This window comes from Saccopteryx bilineata, chromosome 4 (genome assembly GCF_036850765.1).
Source record: "Saccopteryx bilineata isolate mSacBil1 chromosome 4, mSacBil1_pri_phased_curated, whole genome shotgun sequence".
NCBI classification, from domain to species: Eukaryota; Metazoa; Chordata; class Mammalia; order Chiroptera; family Emballonuridae; genus Saccopteryx; species Saccopteryx bilineata.
Genome location: NC_089493.1, coordinates 204,110,645 through 204,131,849, shown reverse-complemented (window position 1 = coordinate 204,131,849; position 21,205 = coordinate 204,110,645). Strand labels below are relative to the sequence as shown.

The 21,205-nt window shown below is 38.7% G+C and overlaps 1 protein-coding gene across 2 annotated transcripts in view; it reads left to right on the top strand.

Annotated features, from left to right (window-relative positions):
* Positions 1 to 18,310, top strand: part of DMGDH (dimethylglycine dehydrogenase) — a 79,311-nt gene extending 61,001 nt beyond the window's left edge. For both annotated transcript variants that reach the window (XM_066273636.1, XM_066273635.1), the window contains 2 exons: positions 7,187 to 7,321; positions 15,233 to 18,310. In XM_066273636.1, coding sequence (XP_066129733.1) covers positions 7,187 to 7,321; positions 15,233 to 15,448 — 351 coding nt within the window. In that variant the 3' untranslated portion in view covers positions 15,449 to 18,310. The remainder of the gene's footprint in view (positions 1 to 7,186; positions 7,322 to 15,232) is intronic.
* Positions 18,311 to 21,205: the final 2,895 nt, after the last annotated feature.

Here is a 21,205-nt window from a genome sequence, read left to right as displayed (position 1 = left end):
TCATAGCACTACAGGCATACCTTAAAAAGCTAAAAAGAGCTCAAATAAACAACCTAATCCAGCATCTAAAAGAACTAGAAAAAGAACAGCAAGTAAAGCCCAAATGTAGTAGAAGGAAGGAAATAATAAAGATCAGAGAGGAAATAAATGACATAGAGGCTAAAGAAACAATACAGAGGATCAATGAAACCAAGAGCTGGTTCTTTGAAAGGGTAAACAAGATTGATGAACCTTTAACCAGACTCACCAAGAAAAAAAAAGAGAGGACTCAAATAAATAAAATAAAAAATGAGAGTGGAGAAATAACTGACACAACAGAAATACAAAATATTGTAAGAAAATACTATAATGAACTGTATGTCAAAAAGTAAACAACCTAGTTGAAATAAATTCCTTGAAACCTATTATCTTTCAAAAATTAATCTGGAAGAATCAGAAAACCTAAACAGACCAATTACAACATATGAGATAGAAACATATCAAAAAACTCCCAACAAACAAAAGTCCTGGGCCAGATGGCTTCACAGGTGAATTCTACCAAAGATTCAAAGAAGAACTAACTCCTATCCTTCTCAAACTATTTCAAAAAATTCAAGAGGAAGGAATACTTCCAAGCTCAATTTATGAGGCGAGCATAATTCTGATTCCAAAACCAGGCAAAGACAATACAAAGAAAGAAAACAATAGGCCAATATCCCTGATGAATTTAGATGCTAAAATCCTCAACAAAATATTAGCAAACCAGATCCAGCAATACATGAAAAAAATCATACATCATGATCAAGTGGGATTTATGGGGAGGCAAGGATGGTACAATATTTGTAAATCAATCAATGTGATTCATCACATAAACAAAAGGAAGGAGAAAAACCACGTGATGATTTCAATAGATGCAGAAAAAGTATTTAATAAAATCCAGCACCCATTCATAATCAAAACACTCAGCAAAGTGGGAATACAGGGAACATACCTCAACATGTTAAAGGCCATCTATGAAAATCCCACACCCAACATGCTAATTAATAGGCAAAAATCAAAAGCAATCCCCCTAAGATGAGGAACAAGACAGGGGTGCCCCCTTTCACCACTCTTATTCAACATAGTACTGGAAGTCCTAGCTACAGCAGCCAGACAAGAAAAAGAAATAAAAGATATTTATATTGGAAAAGAAGAAGTAAAACTATCATTATTTGCAGATGATATGATACTGTACATAGAAAACCCTAAAATCGCAGTCAAAAAACTGCTGGAGCTGATAAAGGAATTCAGCAAGGTGCAGGATTTAAAATTAATACTCAGAAGTCAGAGGCTTTTTAATACACCAACAATGAACTGTCAGAAAGAGAAATTAAAGAAACAATCCTCTTCACTATTGCAACAAAAAAAATAAAGTACCTAGGAGTAAATTTAACCAAGGAAGTTAAAGACCTGTTCTCGGAAAATTACAAAGCATTGATAAAAGAAATCAAGAAAGATACAAACAAGTGGAAGCATATACCGTGCTCATGGTTAGGAAGAATAAATATCATCAAAATGTCTATACTACCCAAAGCAATTTATAACTTCAGTGCAATACCAATTAAAATACCAATGAAATACTTCAAAGATATAGATCACATACTTCAAAAATTTTTATGGAACCAAAAAAGAACACGAATAGCCTCAGCAATCTTGAAAAGGAACAATAAAATGGGAGGTATCACATTTCCTGATATCAAGTTATACTACAAGGCAATTGTACTCAAAACAGCTTGGTACTGGCATAAGAACAGGCATATAAATCAATGGAACATAACAGAGAACCCAGAAATAAACCCACACCTTTGGTCAATTGATATTTAACAAAGGGAGTAAGAGCATACAGTGGAGTAAAGACTGCCTCTTTAACAAATGGTGTTGGGAAAATTGGACAGTTACCTGCAAAAAAATGAAACTAGACCACCAACTTACACCAGTCACAAAAATAAACTCAAAATGGATAAAAGACCTAAATGTAAGCTGTGAAACCATAAGCATCTTAGAAGAAAACATAGGCAGTAAGCTCTCTGACATCTCTAGCAGCAATATATTTGCTGATTTATCTCCACAGGCAAGTAAAATAAAAGACAGGATAAACAAATAGTACTATATCAAACTGAAAAGTTTTGTACTGCTAAAGAGAATATGAACATAAAAAGACAAACCACACAATGGGAGAACATATTTGACAATATGACTGATAAGCGGTTAATAAGCAAAATTTATAAAGAACTTGTAAAACTCAACACCAGGAAGACAAACAATCCAATCAAAAAAAGGGCAAAAGAAATGAATAGACAGTTCTCCAAAGAGGACATACAGATGGCCAATAGGCATATGAAACAAATGCTCAACATCACTAATCATTAGAGAAATGCAAATTAAAACCACAATGAGATACCACCTCACACCAGTCAGAATGGCGCTCATCAACAAAACAACACAGGATGGGTGCTGGCGAGGATGTGGAGAAAGGGGAACTCTCCTGCACTGCTGGTGGGAATGCAGACTGGTGCAGCCACTGTGGAAAACAGTATGGAGATTCCTCAAAAAATTAAAAATGAAACTGCCTTTTGACCCAGCTATCCCACTTTTAGGAATATATCCCAAGAACACTGATATCACTGACTCAAAAAAATAAATGCACCCCCATTTTTATGGCGGCATTGTTCACAATAGCGAAGATCTGGAAACAGCCCAAGTGTCCATCAGTGGACAAGTGGATTAAAAAGCAGTGGTACATATACACAATGGAATACTATGGGGTCATGAAAAAGAAGGAAATATTACCTTTTGCAACAACATGGATGGACCTGGAAACTATTATGTTAAGTGAAATAAGCCAGGCAGAGAAAGAAAAATATCATATGACCTCACTCATTTGAGGAATCCAATGAACAATGTGAACTGAGGAATGGAATTAAACCTGAAGGGAAGAGGGAAGAGAGCTGTTGGGAGGGGAGCAAGGGAGATGTTGAGGGGAATACCAGGGAGGGGGGATGCAATCGGGGCAACACTAGAATCTATGTAAACACAATAAATTAAATTTAAAATAAATTAATTAAAAATAAAAGAGAGAGGAGGGTGGAGAAGTACGGGGGACTCATTATGAGGGATCTCATTTTACCAGGCTAAAGAATTGGGAGTGTTTCCTGGAGACATGAGGAAGCCACTGAAGTATTTTGAATAAGGAGTCATACTCCAGTGATAGAACACAAATTAAAAGGGAATTAGCCTGGTAACTGGTAGATCACTTTCCCACTTATTAAAGAAATCCACTGGAGAGATAAGGGCTTCAACTAAGGCAATGGCCACAGGATGGAGAAGAAAGAGGTGCAAGTAATATTAAAAAGGTAGGGTGGAGATTACATGAGGAACTGTATATAAAGAGAATGGAGAGGAAGATCTAGGATACTGCTAAAGAAGTAGGAAACACAGCTGTGTCTGCCAGTGATAGTCTCCAGGTACTGTCACTAAAAAATATATGAATAGCCCTGGCTGGTTGGCTCAGCAGTAGAGCGTCAGCCTGGCGTGTGGAAGTCCTGGGTTCAATTCCCGGCCAGGGCACACAGGAGAAGCACCCATCTGCTTCTCCACTCCTCCCCCTCTTCTTCTTCTCTGTCTCTCTCTTCCCCTCCCGCAGCCAAGGCTCCATGGGAACAAAGTTGGCCCCGGGGCACTGAGGATGGCTCTGTGGCCTCTGCCTCAGGTGCTAGAATGGCTCCGATTGCAGCAGAGCAACACCCCAGAGAGGCTGAGCATCGCCCCCTGGTGGGCATGCCAGGTGGATCCCGGTCAGGCATGTGTAGGAGTCTGTCTGTCTGCTCCCCCTTCCCACTGCCCCCAGGGGATATATATATATATATATATATATATATATATATATATATATATGAATAAAATTTAAAGATGCTGAGTTATGTTGCCATGTAGTTGAGTCTTAACTTTGCTGGTTCTTTCTTTTCCATAAACTGGGGTAAATTTTTCTATCTCATGGGAATGCATGAGGATTAAATGAACTCAGGAATGTATAACCCTCAGCATAGTATCTAGCAGATAGCAAGTGCCTAATAAATTGTAAATAATATTATTAATATTATTTCTTTTTTACTGGATTTATTAAATTTTTCCTTTTTAAAGGAAATATTCTGGGGTTGTCACACCCCTTTTCCTATTTTTTGTGATTAGCTGATACCTTATGTCCCTGCTTAGACTTTGGTAAAATTGTGAATTGGGCAGAGGTTGACTTAGGTTCCCTGCCCAGTATATCTTATCCCCCTCCAATCCCTGGCAGCAGCCCCAAAGGGACCCATTTAGGAAATCTCTGGTTGTGGCCAGCTTTCACCACTGCCCCTCCAAAAGGGTAGCAGATACTGGCTCAAGCAGCTCAGTGGAGGTGCCTCATAGTAGATGACAATAACGGAGCTGGGACTGCTGAGAGCTTCATGAGAAACTAGTGTGTTGATTTCTTTGGCCAAGTTCATCCACTTCTTTTAGACTCCAAATATAGTATCTATTGGTTCTTGTGAAGATCAATTTATAATGTAAGTGCAAGGACTTTTGGAAAAGGCTATGCAGAAAGTAGTTATTATGAAACCTAATCATTAACAATTCAGTTTGTGATACCTCCTACAAAACCACTGACAGAATGCTCCCCCTGCCCTACTCTCCACCTGGCGAGAAGCGAACATACTCTTGCTTAAGCCCCCACCGTACAGACCCCTATTATAGCATCTGTTTATTTGCATTTCTGCCTCCACACATTAGACATTCTTGTTTTAAATTTATAAAATGTTGTGATTTTTTACACTTACTGAACAAACAGAACCAACATGGACTCATGTTTCAAATTGGTATATCTGATCTGTATCCTACCATGTATCCTGTTCTACCATGTTTCCAGTAATCTCAAATTATTCTCCTTGCCCCTGATATATTAAAACTTCAAGGAGATAAAATAATTTCAAGACTAGGCATGTTGTAATGTGTAGGGAAGAGGCCACATCTCTGCAGGAGCCTCCCAGAAGCTGTAACACCATGTTCTATTTAGCTCTTAATACCATACCCAACACAGTACATGGTACAGAGCTGGGGAATAATAACAGTTGAGTAAATAACTGAAAGAAAATCGTTTAATAGGGACTCAGGAAGACCCTAAACCTTCAACATCTAAATGAGTCTCTAACAGTAAAGACTCAGACTTCATAATAGGAGATAAAGAAACTGTAGGATCTCCTTGCATTCCACAAAGCACACTATATAGTGTATACTGATTTCTCAAGTGCTTTTCTAACACAATACAGTGTGAGACCAGAAGAAACTCTAAAAAGCACTCTTTGTCATCATTTATCCATGAAGTAAGTCTTCTTTTAGAAAAACAGCAAAAAAAAATGTTGCTACTGTTATAGAGTCTTTATTTAGATATCCATGTTTTAACTATATTGAACATTGGTGTGTTATGACTTTCGTTATCATGAATTATTCCTAAATATGAAGTCAAATGAGTCAAGCTTTTCTGTGGGTTTGTTTTGTTTTCCCCTGGTAGTCATGTCTTAAATAATATGGGTCTAGTCTTCTTTGAATATTTATCTGGCTTCATAATAATAAAGCTTGATAGTTGGTTCTCACCATCTGGATCACACTAGGGAAGGGGAAAGAATTGGACTTGTATTTTGCAAAGTATTTTAACCTGGGGCAATAGGAACTCTCTTTTGCCTCCTGAGTATGACAGCAATTTAAAGTTGCAATATCCATAGAAATCATACTTCACTGTGGACCTATCCTAGAAGTTCTGAGATAGTAAAGGAGTAAACTGGAGGACTCAGAGCATATTTGAGGACCCATCCTGATGCTTAACTGAGAGGGTAAGGGGGCTTACTGTACCCAGTGCAAAATGTTTTGTGTGCAGGAAGAGCTGTATAAATCCTAAATTTATAGGATTTGGTGGCAGAGGATAGTTTTGGCATGAAATATTGTTTTCTGTCTTCTTTGGCCAATGAAGAAATCAAAGTCGTTGTTTCCCATCTTTTCTTTTAGGGAGTAGTTTGTTTATGAAAACTATTTTGAGAATTTCATTTTCCACATTGTAACTCTAATTAAATCTCATTCACAGAGGTGTGATTTGTATAACACAGACTCCTCCTTTCCCCCATAAGATGGGAAGGAGGTGCTTGCTTTAGCGCACTTAATGTAAACAGCTTACCCCAGTGTGCTGTCCTTTGCACTCCTACTGCTCTCAGTCCCTGACTAGTTTCTCACACTTCCCTGGCATTCTGGTTGGATAGAAGGGCATGTCCTTTATTTGCTAAATGTATCCACTTACTAGTTATTGCTCACTTGCTTGTTGTAAGGTGTTATTAATAAATGTGAAAGTCCTGATGTTTGAATGATTCCTACTTTTTTGATGCATAGGAATGGATTCAAGGTTACCCCTATAACAGTGTCACTCTCACTCACGTGCCTTGCATTGGGAATAACCCTGAGTGTGCCCAGAGGGATGTATCAGGAATAGGAATATCATCTGTCATGTGTTGCATGAAAGGAGGAAGAAAGGTTAAAAGCACTATGTTAGATAATAAGCTCTTTGATCAAAATGTCTGTGTCTGACTAATTTTGTAACCCATACAGGGCCTAGCAGCATGCCTCACACAGGGCTCAATACACTTCCTGAATGAACTGACAAGTGCCATCCAATAGGTTAATACAGTCCCCAGAACATTACTCTGAAAAAGGAAAAAGACATAAAGCATTTTTAGGGTTGCTTTTAGCGTCACATTTTGAAAGTGAATTTCCCTCTTATAAAGGGCTTATGATAGATAGGTAGAGACTCCCTGCCAGCTAGGACCACTGTCCAGAACCATTAGCTACAAGGGTCAATTTCATAATTCACCATGGCAATATCATACCTTCTGTTTTTCTGCCTACGTGGTCTCGTAAAATTGTTATCACAAGTTACTATCCTTAAGTCTGATTCTTTCAGAAGGGATAGGTGGCTGATATTGTCACTTGAAGACTAAGAAATATTTGTCTAGACATTTGATCCAATCTGTATTTTTAGTGAATGTGTAATTGACAAGAAAATAGCCAAGACAATTTTAAATGCTTGCATTTCTAACCTTGTCACAGTGTCTGAGCATTCATTCATCATCATTTTCTTGGATTCCTGCAGCCAGTGGACTTCATAGGAAAGCAAGCACTGAAACAGATTAAAGCCAAGGGGCTGAAACGGAGACTGGTCTGCCTCACCTTGACAACGGGCGATGTTGATCCAGAGGGAAATGAAAGCATCTGGTACAATGGCAGGGTGAGTGCTGAGGATGTCATGGCCAGGGGACACTGTGGTGTTCTGCAATAGAAACAATCCTTGTCTCATCTCTTTCTTTTCCGAGTTTTTGCTCCTTATTTATGTCTTTGTGGGATGGCACACTTTTGATTTCTGAGCTGACATTCAAGAAACAGAAATTAGTTAATTAAAAGGAAAACAAAGTATTATGCATATTTGAAAACATGAAATTCCTATGCTTTGATTGAAGAAAATAAACTCAATTTGAAATACATTTCACAATGAGAAAGGTATGGTTTAGGGGTAAAATCATCTATTTGCTCACCACATTCACATCTCTGAATGCAAGAGAAGGATTTTATAAAGAATTTGGCATTCTGATTTAGCTTCTTTTAGAACAGCAGTTTTCAACCTGTGGGTCGCAACCCCGGCAGGGTCACCTAAAGCCATCGGAAAATACATAATGCATATCAGGTATTTACATTCCGAATCATAACTGTAGCAAAATTACAGTTATGAAGTAGCCACCAAAATTATTTTTTGGTTTGGGGTCACCGCAACATGAGGAACTGTATTGCGGCGTCACAGCATTAGAAAGGTTGAGAACCACTGTTTTAGAAGATGGCAAAGCCCTGGCCTGTTGGCTCAGCGGTAGAGCGTCGGCCTAGCGTGCGGAGGACCCGGGTTCGATTCCCGGCCAGGGCACACAGGAGAAGCGCCCATTTGCTTCTCCACCCCTCCGCTGCGCTTTCCCTCTCTGTCTCTCTCTTCCCCTTCCGCAGCCAAGGCTCCATTGGAGCAAAGATGGCCCGGGCGCTGGGGATGGTTCTGTGGCCTCTGCCCCAGGCGCTAGAGTGGCTCTGGTCGCAACATGGCGACGCCCAGGATGGGCAGAGCATCGCCCCCTGGTGGGCAGAGTCTCGCCCCTGGTGGGCGTGCCGGGTGGATCCCGGTCGGGCGCATGCGGGAGTCTGTCTGACTGTCTTTCCCTGTTTCCAGCTTCAGAAAAAAAAAAAAAAAAAAAAAAAGAAGATGGCAGTTCCTACCTTAGCACATTAGCAGAAAAATATTTTTGATATGAAAACATCTATGACAATAAAGGGTAGATAGAATCTTAGAAAGTACTAAAGGGAAAGGTAGAAACCACTTTGTTCTTTGGGAAGAATAAAATTAACTTCTTACTTTGGAATGTTACGTTTCATTCTCTCTTTGGGTATTCAGTAACCAAGTAACTTACCAATAGACTTTCAACACTTTTCATGACTATTTGTAAAATCCAGTTTGGCTCAAGAGTTTGCTGTGTTCTGGCAGGTGTTACGAGGCAGGTGTAGGGCACTCAGCTCGGGCCATGGGGCAGACACTGGTCCATATTGAACAGTGTCTGCTTTGTCCATACCCAGTGACTCAGAGAGTCCATGTCTGGGATTTTTCTCATGTATTGCAGGCTTCTTAATTTTTTTTCCCATTTCCCCCATGTCTTCAGAGACAAAAAGGGCACTGGAGGTGGCAGAAGCCAGCAGGATCAAATATCAGCCTTTGGATTATTAAAGAAATGGCCATTTGGGCTGAGGCATGGGTCAGGTGGACATGGAAATAATGTCTACAAAGTTCCTATTATGTGTCGGATATTTTTTATGTATTCTCTAATCTGATTTTACCACATTCCTCCCAGATAGGTATGATACATTCATTTCAATGAGGCTGATCATTGTGATGAGGCTTTGGGCTCAGGGAGGTGAAGGAACCAGCTTGAGGTTACACAGCTTGTGATTGAGGGAGCTGATTTCTGACCCAGGCGTAGTTGGACTTTGAGTTGCTTATCCTTTCTTCTGAACCACGCTGGATACCCCAATTTACTCTCTTCTCTGCTGCTAATGATGTTCCACTGTATTCTCTTCAGCACTAATTATATATATACCCACAATTCTTGTACATCTGACAGCAGGTAGGTGCTATCAGACACTATGGAGCTAACAGACTTTTCTCAAATCTCAAGCTCTTTCTTAAATGTTTCACCTGTAATTGTGCTGAGTTTGTTCTTCTGTTGGAATCATTCCTAATCTTACCTCCCTGTTTTCCCATCCTCTTTCTCTTCTATACCTCTTGTTCACCCCTCTTCTCTTTCTTTCTTTCTTTTTTTAAAAATTTTTTCTTAAGTAAGAAGTAGGGAGGCAGAGAGACAGACACCTATACGTGTCTCAACAGGGATCCACCCTGAAAGCCCCCTATGGGGTGATGCTCTGCCCATCTGGGGCCATTGCTCCATTGCTTGGCAATCAAGCTATTTTAGTGCCTGAGGTGAGGCCATGGAGCCATGCTTAGCACCCAGGGCCAACTTGCTCCAGCCAAGCCATGGTTGCAAAAGGGAAAGAGAAAGATAGCGAGAGAGAAGGGAGAAGGGGAGGGCTGGAGAAGCAGGTGGTCTCTTCTCCTGTGTGCCCAGACTGGGAATCGAACCCAGGACATCCACACGCTGGGCTGATGCTCCACCACTGAGCAAACCAGCCAGGGCCCACTCTTTCCTTTTTTTTAAAAAAAAAAAAAAGATTTTATTTATTCATTTCAGAGAAGAGAGAGAGAGAAAGAGAGAGAGAGAGAGAGAGAGAAAAGGAAGACACAAGGGGGGAGGAGCAGGAAGCACCAACTCCCACATGTGCCTTGACTGGGCAAGCCCAGGGTTTTAAACCAGCAACCTCAACATTCCAGGTCGACACTTTATCCACTGCGCCACCACAGGTCAGGACCACTCTCTTTTCTTAATAGGTTTTTTCTCTAATTTCAAATTTTCCCACAATTTCAACTGATAAATATGTCTGTCACAAACTAACTGATTGACCTGATCATAGCTTCTCTGGGCCTCGGTTTTCTTGTCTGGTCTGTAAAATGAAGCCATAGGAAGAGATAATATCTAAAGTTTTTTCCCATCTCTAATTAATTTTTGTTCCTAGTGATTATGTTTCTCCCACCTCATCGTTCTTTTGTTTTACATTTTCACTCTATTGTCTCTGAGGTTTCTTGGTCTTCAGGTGGCAGTCCATGCCCATCCCTCCACCAATTCTCTGTCTGACTGGGTTGTGGGATGGCAGTAGATTATGCCGTAATACTCTGTATGCAACCCCAGATCAGCCAAGATGGACTGATAGACTTTCAGCCATCTTAAATATGAACTTTAGCCAAGTTCAAGTTAAAAAATCTGGGCACCTGTACTTTAAATGTACACAATGTTATATGTTAATGATGTCTCAATGCTGAGGAGAATGGAGAAACCTTAAAAACCCAAGTTCCATTTCTGAATTTTCCTTGGCCATATCTATGCACTGAGTTTACACACTATATTTTAAAAATATCTTTTATTTAGGAATTAAATTTAATGGGGTGACATAGATCAGTAAGAATACATAGGCTTCAGGTGAACATCTCTACAGCATTTGAACTGTTGATCGTGTGGTGTACCCATCTGCATGCACTATTGCTCGTCTTTCCCACTCTGTGCAATATGCTTACAGAGATGTTAATCTGCGCATAGGCTCACTTATTAATAATATAGCTCTTAAATGTCCTGATATCACCTAGTCAGCTCTTCGGTGTTTGTCAGCTCTTTGGCTTTAGTGTTTAGGGTCATCATTTTATTATGTAGACCACCCTCTTTGATCTTCTTTATACTCTAGAATGATATGAAATGATTTTTGCTTCTTGTATCCTGATTTTATCTGAACTGAACTGCCAAGAATGGTATTCCATTCTTGCAAATATTCCCAGTGCTAGAGATAGAGTACAAATGCGTTCATGTATTCAGCAAGTTTTGATCAAATGCTTACTATGTGTCAGCAAGATTCTAGGCACAAGGGTTGCTGAGCTGAACAAAACAAAACAAAACAAAACAGACAAGACTCTCAGCCCCTGTTAGATTTAAGTTCCAAGGGAAGAGAGATTGACAATGAACATAATAAATAAAATAAATGGCATGTCAGAGAATGATTAGTATGCTGAAGAAAAGTGAAGTCCAAGTGAGAGATGGGCAGTGCTGGGGGAGAGGGAGTATCATTTTAAACAAGTTTAGTTTTTTAAAATAAAGGCACAGAGGTGGGAATAGGAAGGGGTTTCATTAATCATAAAAGTAGCTTTGCTGGTAGGTATGGTTTGAAGAAGTTTATGAAGAAGGAAGTTTGGGGAATTTAGAAAGTCTTCTTTTTCATTATTCACAGAGTTAAAACACACAGGGACAACCAAAGAAACACAATTCTTTATCTAATTTAAATTATGTTACTGCCTTCAAAGGCCACTTACCATGTTATCTTCTCTAAGTGGGTTAGAGGTGTCTGCAAGTCTCATAAGAGAAGAATGAAGAAAGGCTAAAAATAAATGAGGCTTGTTTACATCAGTAGAAGAAGGTCAATGTTTGATTTCACAAAGAATATGACAATGAGTATCTACTGTAAGGCAGAGGGGGAGGGCAGCTTGTTTTTGTGACTCACTCGGCAAATGAAGCAATGAATTTAATCGAATCTGGAACATTATAAGGTAGAAACAATATAAAAATTTATGCTAGAAAAAAATCTTTCCCTAGAGATATAGTACAGCAATAGGATAAAAGAAAAGGCCAAACTTCTAAAATACTCTGAGTTACTAACTCCTATATTGAAGAAAAAATTAAAGGAGAAATGAAAGCAGTCTAGCAGAAAGCAAAGCATTCAATAAATATTTTTAAAATAGCATTCACAAAATAAAGATGCTATTTCTGTTACTTGCTAACTGTAAGACAATCACTGCTGGGGTTTTAAAAGATAGGAAAGCTTGAGGAGATGGTGTACACAGTCTCTGAAGAGTGTGGGTTTTGACCCAGTGTTAGGGGATTTGACCAAGAGACTTGCTCAGCCTTCTTCCTGTTTTCTTATGATGCCCAAGAAAGTCAGGTAACTTTCCCAGGACTCCAAACACAGATCTCTGTTTACAGACTGAGAAGTGAAGCCAAAGTTACCAAGAAAGTCTTTCAATGGCTCAGCGGTAGAGCGTCGGCCTAGCGTGCGGAGGACCCGGGTTCGATTCCCGGCCAGGGCACACAGGAGAAGCGCCCATTTGCTTCTCCACCCCTCCGCCGCACTTTCCTCTCTGTCTCTCTCTTCCCCTCCCGCAGCCGAGGCTCCATTGGAGCAAAGATGGCCCGGGCGCTGGGGATGGCTCCTTGGCCTCTGCCCCAGGCGCTAGAGTGGCTCTGGTCGCAATATGGCGACGCCCAGGATGGGCAGAGCATCGCCCCCTGGTGGGCAGAGCGTCGCCCCTGGTGGGCGTACCAGGTGGATCCCGGTCGGGCGCATGCGGGAGTCTGTCTGACTGTCTCTCCCTGTTTCCAGCTTCAGAAAAATGGAAAAAAAAAAAAAAAAAAAAAAAAGAAAGTCTTTCAAAAAGTAATAATTAAAATTCCAACCTCCCTGACCCAGATTGCTGTTTTATATCACTTAAGTATTATCTAAAGCAGCGGTTCTCAACCTGTGGGTCGCGACCCCGGTGGGGGTTGAACGACCAAAACACAGGGGTCGCCTAAAGCCATACATATTTATTATACAATACATTTTTAAATAAAATATATATTTCCGATGGCTTTAGGCGACCCATGTTTTGGTCGTTCGACCCCTGCCGGGGTCGCGACCCACAGGTTGAGAACCACTGATCTAAAGGAAAAAAGCATCTTTTTTTTTTTAATGCAAGAGAGACAGACAGGAAGGGAGAAAGATGATGAAAAGCATCAATTATTAGTTTTATCACTTTTTTAAGTTGTTCATTGATTGCTTCTTATATGTGCCTTGACTAGGGTGCTCAAACTGAGCCAGTGACCCCTTGAGCAAGCCAGTGACCTATGGGCTTAAGGCAGCGACCATGGGATCATGTCTATGATCCCTCACTTAAGCCAGAGGCCCTGTGCTCAAGCTGGTGAGTCCGCACTCAAGTTGGCGACCTCAGCATCTTAGGTGGACACTCTATCCGCTATGCCACCACTGGTCAGGCAAGGAGAAAAGCAATTCTAAAATGTGTGTTATCTCTGCAGTACTTTGACAGTTAATAATCTGCAAGAGGGAAGCCTTAACTAATGTTTTTCATCAACCAGTTCTCTCCATAATAAGTTCAGAAATAATATGGAGAGCTTCTGATTTGGGATTTCAATGAGACCATTAAAAACTGGGGCTGCAGAAATAGGAGTCTATATTTAATGTCATAAAAGCATGGCATCTAAAAGACTAGATACACTATAATAAGATGTTGGTTGATTCTAGCGGGCTCTTTGCTGAGGCAGCTGAAATTTCACCAGGGTGACACGTGTCCATGAATGTTTTTGGGCACCCGCTATGAACAGCTCACTGTGCTCTGCTAGACAGTGAGGCTGTAAGGGTTAGTGCGATGCTGTGTAGCCAGGGAAGTCATTCTGAGTAGGGCTATAAATTATGTTTTGCTTTTGTTGTCTTCCTTTTACATTTTTAAATGTGGTATTTCAACTTGACATGTCTGTATCTCATACACACACACACACACACTCTCTGCATTTTAATCTGCTTTTCCTTTTCTTTGAACCTTTCCTTTAGAGCCAGTTTTGACTAATCCTCTTGCCTTCTAATCAGGCATGTTATATAGATTTATTTATTTATTTGTAGCATAAAGCTTTAGGGTTTTTCTCCTAAGCCTGAGTCCTTGTGTACTATTTCTCTCTTTTTTTGCCATCCCAAGTTATCCTATTTCATTTTCCTTCATCTGGATTGTTCATGCCCAACACCATGTCTCCAGTCCTCCTGAAAAAGTTCATCCCCGTCCCGACCCACAGAATTCCACCATTCTTCCTTCAAAGTATAGCACAAATCCTGGCTTAATTATGTTCGGTCTTGACTTTGTGTTATATATTTTTTGTATCTCTGTGTTAATTCCTCAACAAGGCTGGAAGCTCCTGAGAGTGGGAACCTCTACTAGTTTTCTACTCTGTGCAGAGTGAGCTAGAGAGGGTTAAAGTTAACATTTATTTAAGTGCCTGGCAGTTGCCAGGAATTGCTAAATGCTATTTGTAGTCATATAGAATGATCACCTCACACTGACTCTATATTAATAAATAGTTTAATTGAGAACTATTCTGACAGGTCATTTTCTGAACCCCATCAGGATCAGTTAACTAAGTTGCTTTTTTGGATTTTTTAGATTTTTCTCCAGTGTATTTACTATTACCATGCTAGTTTGATATAGAAGATAATATTTTTTTAAGTTTAAAATGACAGTATTCTCTTTTTCCTCCTATTAGATCTCTTGGCATGAAACTGAGCAAAATATTGCCAGGTATTAAGAAACTAGGTGTTATTATTTAAAAATGAAAAATGTCAAAGTGATATAAATATATACTTTGAGAATTACTTTTTTTTTAAGTGAGAGTCAGGGAGGCAGGCAGACAGGCACCCCTACCAAGATCCACCCGGCAAGTTCGTTACTGGGCAATGTTCTACCCATCTGGGGCTACTGCTCCTTTGCTTGGTGCAGCTATTTTACTCCTGAGGAGAGGCCATGGAGCCATCTTCAGTGCCTGGGGCCAACTTTGCTGGAACCATTCAAGCCATGGCTACAGGAGGGGAAGAGAGAGAGAGAGAAAGAGAAGGGTGGAGAAGCAGATGGGTGCTTTTCCTGTGTGCCCTGATTGAGAATCGAACCTAGGACTTCCACACGCTGGGCTGATGCTCTACCACTGAGCCAACTGGCTAGGGCTGAAAATTGCTTCTCATAATTTGTAAATTTTCATGAATTTTTCAAAAAAGTGAACTTTTTCTCCTGGTGCTGTACCCATAGAATGCTTATCAGAAAATTTTCAGATTGTGAGTTGACTCTATAGTTTAAGTGTTTTTACCTGGAGAGGAGGTGCATAAGTTGTGACTAAAATGCTGAAGACTGCTGGGTCTTGTTTTTCAGGTGGTTGGCAACACAACCTCCGGAAGCTACAGTTACAGCATCCAGAAGAGCCTGGCTTTTGCATATGTCCCCATAGGTCTAAGTAAGGTTGGACAACAAGTAGAAGTTGAACTGTTAGGCAAACATTACCCAGCAATCGTCATACAAGAACCCTTGGTATTGACAGAAATAACCAGAACCCGGCTTCAGAAAAAAGGTGGAAAGGACAAAATTTGAAAACGATTTTCATCAGTCAACTGAATTATGGTTGCTATATGATTGTTCTCAAAATAATCACTGATTTGTGGGGAAACAGAGGAAACCAAGGATTCATTTCAAAATCATCAAAATCTATTGAATAGATCTAGAATCTTAAAATCTTTCTCCTGTTTTCTCAGCAAGATAGAATAATGGATTAGTGCTTTACATTGTTCTTTCAAAGGAAGAAATTAGAAGTGAATGTTTTTATTATCCTGCATTGTTGCTTATGAAATTCAATTAGTAAAACATTTAAGTGTTTGCTAATATACAATCATTATTATGATTAGAGAGCATCATATAATTTTGGGAACAGATGCATATGGTTCTTCTTAGCTGAAAGCAAATTAACAAATTATGTTTTACATAAAAGCAAATGCAATACTGTTAATGATTTACTGCATTTAGAAATATTTTCTTAGTTGATAAGGAATAGTTTAAAATTTTTATATCTGATGAAAATAGTGAAATTTAATATTGATATACAAAATTTTATTTGGTTCTCTGAAATATTTATTTTCTTAATGACTTCCCTGAAGGCAGCATTATGAGACATTATTATTGTCCTTTCAAAGGTTGTTTTAGAAGAAAAATTGCAAAAAAAGAGAACAGTCTTTCAAGTGAAACAATGCTTCTAAACCTTCTGAAATGAAGCTGAAATACAAATAGATTGTGCCAGGACAAACACAGTTTGAATACTGAACACCTCTCTTTGGGAAAGAATTAATGCAAGTTGACATCACATTGTGCCGTTCTGAATATCATTTCACAAAGCATTTGACAAAACAGGTCAAACAAGAGCTTCAGAGTGGACAGGATCGCCCTTAGCATTGTGTACAGCGAGAAAAAAAATCCACTTAGAAATAATTCTTTGCTATACTTCTTGAAATTATTTGTGTTTAGTTGACTGAGTAAATCACATTTTTTATTAAAGGTAGTTTATCATTTATAATTTATTATTTATAAAGAAAGCTGAATGTGAAGCATGATAAGATTTTTAAATTAGAATAGATTTAAAAATAATATCTTGGAAGTTTTGAAAAGATGTTATCAAGTTTGCATGTTAAATGTTTTGCAAATGTAATTATATATTAGAACACTTCAACATGCCATTTGTTTCTCTTTGGTATGTCCTCTTAAATAAGAAAAGGAGGAAATCCTTTTGGTGACAAAAATTTCCTAATTATCAAGAGTTATCCAGACCCTGTGTCTTAGTTCCGGCATCGGTGCTGGTTAATGACTTTGGATGGGAATCAAGAGATCCCGAGTCTCATTTTCTGCCTTTCTGTCGCCCTGTAACCTTAGAGTATATATTTACTATTTCTGGGTTCCTCTTCTGCAAAACAGACTCTTCTGGGTTTTTTTTTTTTTTTGATGCTATAATAACAAGAAGCAATAACGAAAGTACAACATTGAATTCACATCATATAGTTAATATAGCATTAAAACAGATCAATAAAAGAATAAAATGTTTAGATGAATATTAAGCATTTAAAGAAATCCTACCCGCTATATAGAGAAGTTTACGTCCTGCTTTCCTTCAGAGGTTGCCCTCATTCCTTCTTTTGCTGTATGTTAGGTGCTCTTAGGTTTTGTAGGTCGCCACAGAACCCCATTTCCACCTGGCCAGGGATGCTGGCCTGGGCACCAGGTTTGGCATCTGCCAAGCCAGAGGCTGACTAATGATGCACTAACAACTTGACTGTGGAAAGATGAGCCAAATCCACCAGATTTTCTCTCATGGAAATTTGAACTGTGAACCGTCAGAGAGTAAACTGATGAGTACTAGCAGCTGGAGTTGAGAAGATGTGTAGAAAGAGACAACTTGCAGCCTCGGGGCCAGGAGAGCTCCTGACAGGAGCAGCCCTGAGAGAAACAGAGGGAGAGACCAGATCTTGCAGTTCTCAGCTCCTGCTGGCCTATCAGCCAGGTCTCAGGCAAGAACCTTGGCTCAAAAGAGCCTATTACAACCAATAGCTTCTGGAAAGTGAAACATATGCTCAGACCCCAAAGAAATTGGCCCAGAACAAGTATCAGCTGTGAAGAGCAAACAAGCAGTATGCTTGCAATACCCTGGTGCTGTGCAGGAGCCATGTCTACAGCTCAGAAAGGTGCTCTCAAGAATATGGTGGTGAACGACAGACACTTTCTTCTCCTGAGCTTGGAAAACTTCTTGGAAGTGCAAACACACTTTCCAGTGAAAACATTACAATGTTTATGGATGCTCACATCCTAACTAATCTGTCTTTATCCTTTTATACAGAAAAAATATGTTAAAAGTAAGCCATGTGGGACATTAAATAGCAGAGAGATTAGATTCTGGAATTTTAGTGAGAGGTCTTTGTGCATATTTGAATTTAACAAAAAGAAAGGTTGACATTATTAGGAAACACAGCAGCTATGAAGGAAGAAAGTTTTCAGCTACATAAAGAGAATCCTTTAGCCCAGTGGTCCCCAACCTTTTTTTGGGCCATGGACCAGTTTAATGTCAGAAAATATTTTCACGAACCAGCCTTTAGGTTGGGACAGATAAATGTATCATGTGACTGAGACAAGTGTCAAGAGTGAGTCTTAGACGGATGTAACAGAGGGAATCTGGTCATTTTTAAAAAATAAAACATCGTTCAGACTTAAATATAAATAAAATGGAAATAATGTAAGTTATTTATTCTTTCTCTGCAGACCGGTACCAAATGGCCCATGGACCGGTAGCGGTCCGTGGCCTGGTGGTTGGGAAGAACTGCTTTAGCCCAAGTCTCAAAAAAGCAGAGAACCAATAATTAAGTTAATTATACTTACTTCTGATGAAATCTTCATAAAAAAATAAAAATAATCATCTTGCCTTTGTTTATCTTTCCACCATTTATGAATCTTTAGAATAGGCAATAGTTTATAGATGCTACATTATAGATTATAAAAGAGAAACACATTTGTGGGAATTAAACTGTGGTCCTGACACAAGTCTTTCATGCGGACTTTGGAACAACAAGCCGTATGGGGGCAGAACGCTGCCCTGGCAAGCACTGGTGAGATTGTTTTAAGGAAACAGTTGATCTCTATGGCCTTCTCCTTACATACCTGAAAGACATTAGCTAATTGCCCTTCTCTGCACCTGAACCCAGGCTCTGCTAATTAGTTTAATGAGCAAAGAGACCAATAAATACGATGAGGCTGCAGCGATCTGGGCTCTCAGTCCTAGAGACTGGGAGTCCCCTGTACCCATCTTTTCTCTATGTTGTGTCTTGTGCGTGTGTTTTCTTAAGTCCTGCAGCGCCTTCCTTTCGTGCACACCCACAGCTGAGCTGGTCTTGGCACACATTACATAATTTTATTTTATTCAGGTATGATTTTGTAAGTATTAGCAAGTCATGAAGCAGAGAGGTGGCAAAGTGATATGAGGACTACTGGACTGATAGCCAGATGACTTGCTTTCCCCAACTCTGCCACCAACCAAGCACAGATTATGTGATCATCTACTAATGCCATTCCTGTATTTAAAGTTCTATGAGTAATTACTTTCTTTGATAAAGTATTCATTAGTCTACACTTGTTCACTGAGTACTTACTACAGGCCAAGCACTGGAAAAGCAATGAACAGACATGGTCCCTGCCTTTATGGCACTTACAAAGTAGAGAGGTCAAACATTTAACTAAAACAATGACAACGACAAATGGTATTTTTAGTTACAGAGGTGTCATGAAAACTAAGCGGAGAGGACATTTTGAGAAGAGAAGGATGGCAGTGTCAAAAATGAAAAGATGCCATGTAAGATTGAAGGCTGAAAGTGCCCCTTGGGTTACGCAGCAAAGCTTCATTGGTATCATGGGCATGAACTATTTCAGGGCAAAGCCAGACTGCACTGAAAATGGAATAGGAAGGAGATGAGGAGTTAGGGAACACAATGTTACCATCCAGGAGCAGCTTCCTAATTCTGATAGGCTGTGAAGAGCATCAGCATTCATCTGCCAGTAAGAAAATATCCCATGAACAGCAGTTTAAGCAGTTATTTATTTTATTAAACCCTATAACAAGTAATCTAGAAGTTGGCTCAAAGGCACACTAAGTATCCCAGTTCCTTTCTTCCTACTCTGTGACAGCCTTCTCCCTCCTAACATTTTTTTTTAGTGTAAATCTTTTGTTGTTACAGTTGTTGACATTCTGGTCTTCTATCAACTTATCTATTTTAAATTAGCACTTTCTTTTCATTACTTACCTTCATGAACATGATAGTTTAATGGAAATTAATTTAAAGAATCTCAACAATACTGTGATAGGTTTGCATGGTGACATATTGATTACTAGATTTAGTGTGATGATTACATTTTAAGGTATATTAATATCAAATCATCATATTGTATTAAAACTAGTAAATATTATACCTGAAACTAATAAAATATTGTATATCCACTATACTTAAAAAGAAAGAAAGAATGCCTAGTTATAACAGAGGTCCTAATACTCACAGACTCAGCTCACTAAGTTCTTTAGTGCTGGAATCATTCTGGTTTCTTCAGGCACAGTTCGGGTCTCCAACTGCATGGAACCAGTTGTCCTACAATTAAACAGTGGGTTGGAATTAAGGACAGCAGAGCTATTGACAAGAAACAGAAGTTCAGTTTCTTGAATTCTGTCATTCCAGGTGATCGCTTAGAGTTTCTGTTTCTGTTTATTATTTACATTATGAAGCAGGGGGCAAATTGTCTTCAGTAAGTATAAATTTTAATTAATACATGAAATATCTTAGTGATTTTGAATATATGTTTAAAATTCAAATTTATTTTTAAAGAATTGTTAATTGTGTTAAAACTGAAGAAAGAACCAAAAAGATAATGCTACATCAGTAGTACAATTTAATAGTTAAATTAGTTGTAACTTTTCAGTAACTTCTGAGTTATTGGACAAATTATTTACATAAAATATTATATCAGACTCTAATAGAAGGAACAGCATGCAGAAATTGTGGAGAAGGCAATTGACTAGAAAAAGCAATCAAATTTCAAAGAATTTCAAGAGAAATAACAAAAGATGCTGGTCTTACATTGCTAGAAAAAATCAGTAGAGTAATATTTGAATGCCTTGATCTTTTTCACCAATAATTGAGTACTTGTTCTAAAGCAATAGATCAAATAATGTCAACTTTTAAAAATCATTCAGCCATTTTCTCTGATATTAGAAAATAAAGAAAAACTTCAGAAGTTTTAATCATATCAAGTGAAATATATGATGAATTTTCTGATAAGTATATTTTAGTGGAAAATTTTAACTAAGCAATATTTGAAAGTTACTATGATTGTTCCCAAAGGAACAAAGATCTAAGCAGTACTGCAATTTCTGGAGTTTGCAGTGAAAGGACATTTTCATGAATCTCTGCCAAACTTATCATTATGTTAAAGTCTTTTTCTAATTATTTATACATCTCTTGGTCATGTAAAAGAAGCTTTAGAAATCAAAAGCTTAAAAAATCTTCAATTAATTACATGCAAAATAACTAGACAAATCTGGCTATACTGTCTATTAAATGTAAATATATGAAGATTAATTTCAATGAAGTCACTGTAAAACTTAGGCTTAAAACAGAAAAGGTGATTTTTTTATTTACAGACAATAGACCAATTTATCACAACAGCCCAAATTGTAGGTACATTTTCCTTTAAAAAACATAAATTTAAAAATATTAACCCTTTGTTTTTTGTACTATAGTATTTATTTTATTTCTATTTTTTCTTATTTTTTAT